The 5,262-nt window shown below is 39.3% G+C and overlaps 1 protein-coding gene across 1 annotated transcript in view; it reads left to right on the top strand.

Moving 5' to 3' along the window:
- The window catches only part of LOC107097409 (insulin-like growth factor 1 receptor), a 26,333-nt gene that overhangs the window by 8,801 nt on the left and 12,270 nt on the right, over positions 1 to 5,262 (top strand). The window contains 4 exon segments of the mRNA XM_015394544.1: positions 2,427 to 2,594; positions 2,675 to 2,882; positions 4,605 to 4,909; positions 5,005 to 5,216. Coding sequence (XP_015250030.1) covers positions 2,427 to 2,594; positions 2,675 to 2,882; positions 4,605 to 4,909; positions 5,005 to 5,216 — 893 coding nt within the window.

The following is a 5,262-nucleotide window of genomic DNA, read 5'->3' as shown; positions in this document are numbered from 1 at the left end:
ACATTTTGAGGGGAAAAAAAGACGTTTAAGTGCGCCTTATAGTCGTGAAAATACGGTAGTAAGGTTACACTCAAAGCCATTGTTTTTCCATTTTGGTAAGTTTTATGTCTTTGCTTGCAACAAAAATGGAACATAATTTACTCCATACCTTAAGAGGTGCAATATCATCTAAAGTTGATCCAGTTCAGGACTTCTGTGCACAATTATTAGGCCAGTGATCATCGTGATCATCGTTAAGCATGTTTTCTAACCTGAAAGCTGATTGGGTTTGATCATGTCAGACAGTGTGTGTTTGTGTAATGGGAGCGGCTGTTCCCTGAGGAGATCAACACCCTTAGTCAAGGTGTGCATAAGCATTAAGAAGCTTCTGTTCTCCAGGCAGAATGAGGCTAAAACAAATGAACTCGCTCTTAAAGGTCGAAAATGATCAAAAGTAACAGCATTGCCCCATTGCCGCCCTCAACCTGAACGCCTGTGAGGATTTTAAGGCCAGTAGATCCAGAGCGACGTTAAACTCGCCGTTTTTCAATATTCTCTTTAGAAAACCTAACTATTACTTTTTTTAAGCCAGCTTGGGTTCACTGAGACTTTTTGGGATTAACTGCGAACCCCAGCAGTTAACCGGTTTAGATTTGTCACTTTGTGACTCAGTAATATATATTCGAAGCAACAACACCCGTTCATTTAAATGATTGACTTTTTATGTAAGACCATTTTCAGACAATAGAAAACGACATAAAATCTCATGCCATCATTTTATAATTAATGACCAAGGAATGAATGTGAAGCAGTAAAGCAGAGCTTCCTTTTTTGCACGGTTTCCTGCATTAATGCGGTGTAGCATGGAGGCCGTCAGCCTGAGGTTCTGCTGAGGTTTGAAGGACATCCAGGTTGATTTAATCTCAGCCTTCAACTCATCTGCATTTAGAGAACAGCTCTTTACATCTTACTGGGGTTTAAGCATGTTTTGGTACTAGACTGTTTCCTTCCACTTAACTTTCCATAATCAACTTTTCTGTAAATAATTTTTTTATTTTTTTTTTTTATAGTTTTGCTCTTTTGCGTCAATCAGAAGCTGAATTCAGTGTCTTCATTACCCATAAGCCAATAAATAAACACTAGAATAGAGCCAATCTGTGTGTAACATGTCTGTTAATCCACTGGCACCCCTGTGTGATTGGATCTTTTCTCTGAGTGAACACTGCCCCCTACTGGAACTTTGCTCTACAATCTAACCTTAAGCCATTTTCACTTCAATTAACGGAATTAACAGTGTGTGTAGATGAGACATTAGGCCGCTAACAAGTCTAATCATATATTTCTTATTATAATGATGAATTTGTTATCCAGATTGTTAACTGAATTATTCAGACTCTGAAATGTGCCAAAAAAATATATGGTCAGATCAATAATCAAGCCAAAACTGCAGGGAAAAAATTTTCTATATATACACAAATGTATATATAAATGTACCGGTATATATAAATGTATTGCAATGTGAAATATGAAGAATTTAGTGATTGGAAACATGTCATGAAACATGTCTTCATTTCATAACATTTATCTCCATAATTTAATAAAGTCTATAGCCTTTATTAAAGTAATTAAGCTCTGGAAAACCTCACTTTTTTTTCCTGCTGAATAATTGGTTAGCTGGCGCTGCGCTGCCAACTAGTGGCTGGAGGTTTAAGGGTTGAGTAAAAGTAAGAAAATGACATGGATTTACTCCTATAAATATATTTTTTTTACATTTCAGATCCATTTGGCCGTATTTTTGAACAGATAACAATTTTTAGATTTTTGACTGAATCCATTTTTTTTCTTCAACCCCTTATATAAATGTTTATATATATAGATCTATATATACATTTATATAAGGGGTGTAAGAAAAAAAAATGGGCTGGGCAATATGGCTTAAAAAAAAACTTAAAACTTAAAAAAACTAATCTATGACTTCTTTCCCCTACCCAATTAAAACAATCTTCTAATTTTCAGGATAAAAATAACAAACTAGCTTTTATTTTAATTACCCTTGCTGGGAGGTCTTTTATGTATGTGTATATATTTATTCATATATATATATATATATATATAATCATGAGAGAGAAAGCTTCTTTTTTCCCCTCATCAGCTATGAGAAACTTTTTACCCCTAATTGTGAATCCAGTCATTTGAACAAATCTTTTGGAGACGAGTGAATAATCTTTGAAACAAACACAGCTGCAGCTCAAAGGCACTCAGCGACTCCTGCAGAACTATAATTCAATAGAGGAGATGGAGGACTGGATGAAATGAATCCAGCTGCAGCGTAAAGACATAGCAGAGCTGTGATGTCAGGAAAAGCAGCTGCCCCTACAGACTCTGCATCCCAGACTGAATAGAGCACTTTCCCTGCAGATCCTAAGTTTGTGCCTTTTCTCTTTCAGCGCCCTCCATGCCTCAGGATGTGCGGGCCTATTCTAACTCCTCCACTCAGCTGGTGGTCCGCTGGTCTCCTCCCGTCTCCCCCAACGGAAATCAGACTTACTATTGGGTGAAGTGGCAGCAACAAGCTGAAGACAAGGAGCTTTACCAGCATAACTACTGCTCAAAAGGTCTTCCCACACAACCGTTTACATCATTTATGGTGAATGTAACCCAATATGGCACTCATCCTTTGGTTTCCTCCCATCAGAGCTAAAGATCCCAATTAGGATTGCTGCCACGGGGATTGGAGACCAAGAGGAGGACACAAAGCCCACTAAACCGGATCCTGATGGAGCAGACAAAGGTCCTTGCTGCCCCTGCCCCAAATCAGCAGAAGATCTGGAGGCTGAAGCTGCAGACGCCTCCTACCGAAAAGTCTTTGAAAACTTTCTGCACAATTCAATTTTTACTCCAAGGTAACTTGCTTGTCTTCCCGATTTCATCCTAATTTTATTAGATGGGACTCCAGCTCTGTTGTTGCTGTACTTATATTCAGCGTTTGATTTTCTGGGGTTCAGAGCTGCAGCCTGGAACCAAAGACATCTGCGACACATTAAGTCTCTTGGTCTCCACACACAAGCATATGCACATGTAGATTAGCTTGGCATAAACAAACAGAGCAGTTGGATCTGCTCCCTTCTGAAGATCAACTTCAGGTGATGCATGACTCTGAGGATACACTTTCCTGTTTACCTTATCCTCAGTCTGGCTGTGTGTTCCAGCTGAAGCCCTGCTGTGGAAATCAGGCTCCACGTTTTGACTGGTTGAGCTTTTGTTTAAAGAGAAAAAGCAAATGGCGTCATTGTAAAATGTTGCCACTATTTAGTTTTTACAAAAAATAAACTTCTGTGAGCTTTTGTCTTAGTGTTTCAAGGATGTTTTTATCTGAATTGGCTCCCAAAAATAGACTGATCCACAGCTAAAGGATTGTTGTGAGAATGTGTTTCATCAATGGGAATAAAAAAAAAAAAAAAATGCAATCCTGAAAAAATGAAAGTTTGAAAATCTAATAAAAAATAGGTTTTAAGAATAAATTTGCTGTTTTCACAGTTTTCCCTTTTTTGTCTTTTAAATTTCTTTTTCTGATTCAGTTTTATGAACTGCATTCTTTTCAAATCGCATTCTCTTCACTTCTGGGGGCGGGCTCTCCCCAGACGCAATGACGCATTTCTATTGGTCTGTATTGACCTTAGAAACAGCATTTTTATTGGTTAAGAAGGAGTGTTTCTATTGGGCTGGAAGTGGAGAGAATGTGAGTTGAAAAGAAGGCAACATGTAAAACTCAACCAAAAAAAGAAATTTGCTATAAAAAAATTAAAACAAAAACTGTAAAAATGAAAAGAAGGAAAAAATTTATTGAAAAGATTTTTTTTTCTTTAATAAAAGGATAGCGTCTAGTTCTTAGTTGTGGTTGATAAATTAATTCATCTACTGCAACTAGAAATGCTTTGGGTGGTGTGCTGTTGGGTTTTGGCCTCCTAATAATCCGAGCCGTAACATTTTAAAGTGTTTTTTTTACCACTTTTTGGTTAAATGTAGATAGAAAGACTCACTGTAAACTCCACTATCTGTTTATTAAGTCCTGTAGCTCAGAGAATAGACTTCGAAATCATCCTGTTAGTTTAGAAATTACTAAATAGATCAGCATCTCAACCCATAACCGATCTGTTGTCAGTGTATCAACCTCCCAGACCATTCAGGTCTTCTAGTTCCAGTCTACTCTGTCCACCCAGAACTAGAACCAAACAAGGAGAAGCAGCATTTAGTTCCTGAGCTCCACTGATCTGGAACAAACTCCCAGAAGACTGAAAGCCTGAGTTCTTTTAAGTCAAAGTCAAAAAGTCATTTGTTTAGATCTACCTTTGATTGTTGAACTGCTAACTGGTATTATTAGTTTAAGGTTGTGGTCCAACTATTTTGCTTGTTTTTCACGTGTATTTTGTCCTTATTTGCTTTTATTCTGCTTTTATTTTTCTACTATTTTATTATCTAACTCCTTTAAAGCACTTTAAGTTGCCCCATGTACAGAATTGTGTCATACAAATAAACTTGCCTTGCCTCTAGAGTTTAAACAAAGTGAATTTATTTGGCTCGTCGATCGATGTACTCACCTTCGCCTCTATTATTGTCCCCTGTAGGCCTCAAGATCGGCGGCGCAGAGATCTTTTTGGCGTGGCCAACTTCACCCGAGCGCGACGCTTCCATCTTTATACCAACAGCACCGTGGTCCCCCCCCTTCAGGCCGCTGGTAACGGCAGCGTCTCTGTCCCCGAGCCCGCCGACCAAGAGTATATTATCATGGAGCAAACGGTGACCGAGCGCGAGCTGCAGATATCAGGCCTGGAGCCTTTCACGGTTTACCGCGTCGACATTCATGCCTGCAACAGCCAAGTTCACCAATGCAGCGCAGCTGAGTTCGTCTTCTCCAGGACCAAGCCAGCAGGTCAGAAGATGTAGATACAAACACCAAAGCTCACTGCAAGCACTCTGTGACTGACACTGGCTCACAGTTGCATCTTCTACCCTTTGGTTCCTCAGAAAAGGCTGATGACATCCCAGGCCCGGTTAACTGGGAGGGCCAAGAGGACTGGGTGTTCCTGCGCTGGCCGGAGCCCACGCGGCCAAACGGACTCATCCTCATGTACGAGATCAAGTTCAAGCAGGCGGGAGAGGTAGGTCTGGGAAAAATCAAACATCTCACGTTTTCATTAGAGCTGCAACAAACTATTATTTTGTTAATCGATTAACCTGTCAATTTCTTTTTCGATTAATCCATTAATAATCGGATAGCCAAAG

This window comes from Cyprinodon variegatus, unplaced genomic scaffold (assembly GCF_000732505.1).
Source record: "Cyprinodon variegatus isolate N-32 unplaced genomic scaffold, C_variegatus-1.0 Scaffold692, whole genome shotgun sequence".
NCBI classification, from domain to species: domain Eukaryota; kingdom Metazoa; phylum Chordata; class Actinopteri; order Cyprinodontiformes; family Cyprinodontidae; genus Cyprinodon; species Cyprinodon variegatus.
The sequence above is the reverse complement of the archived record's forward strand: the minus strand, read 5'-3'. Positions and strand labels throughout refer to the sequence as shown.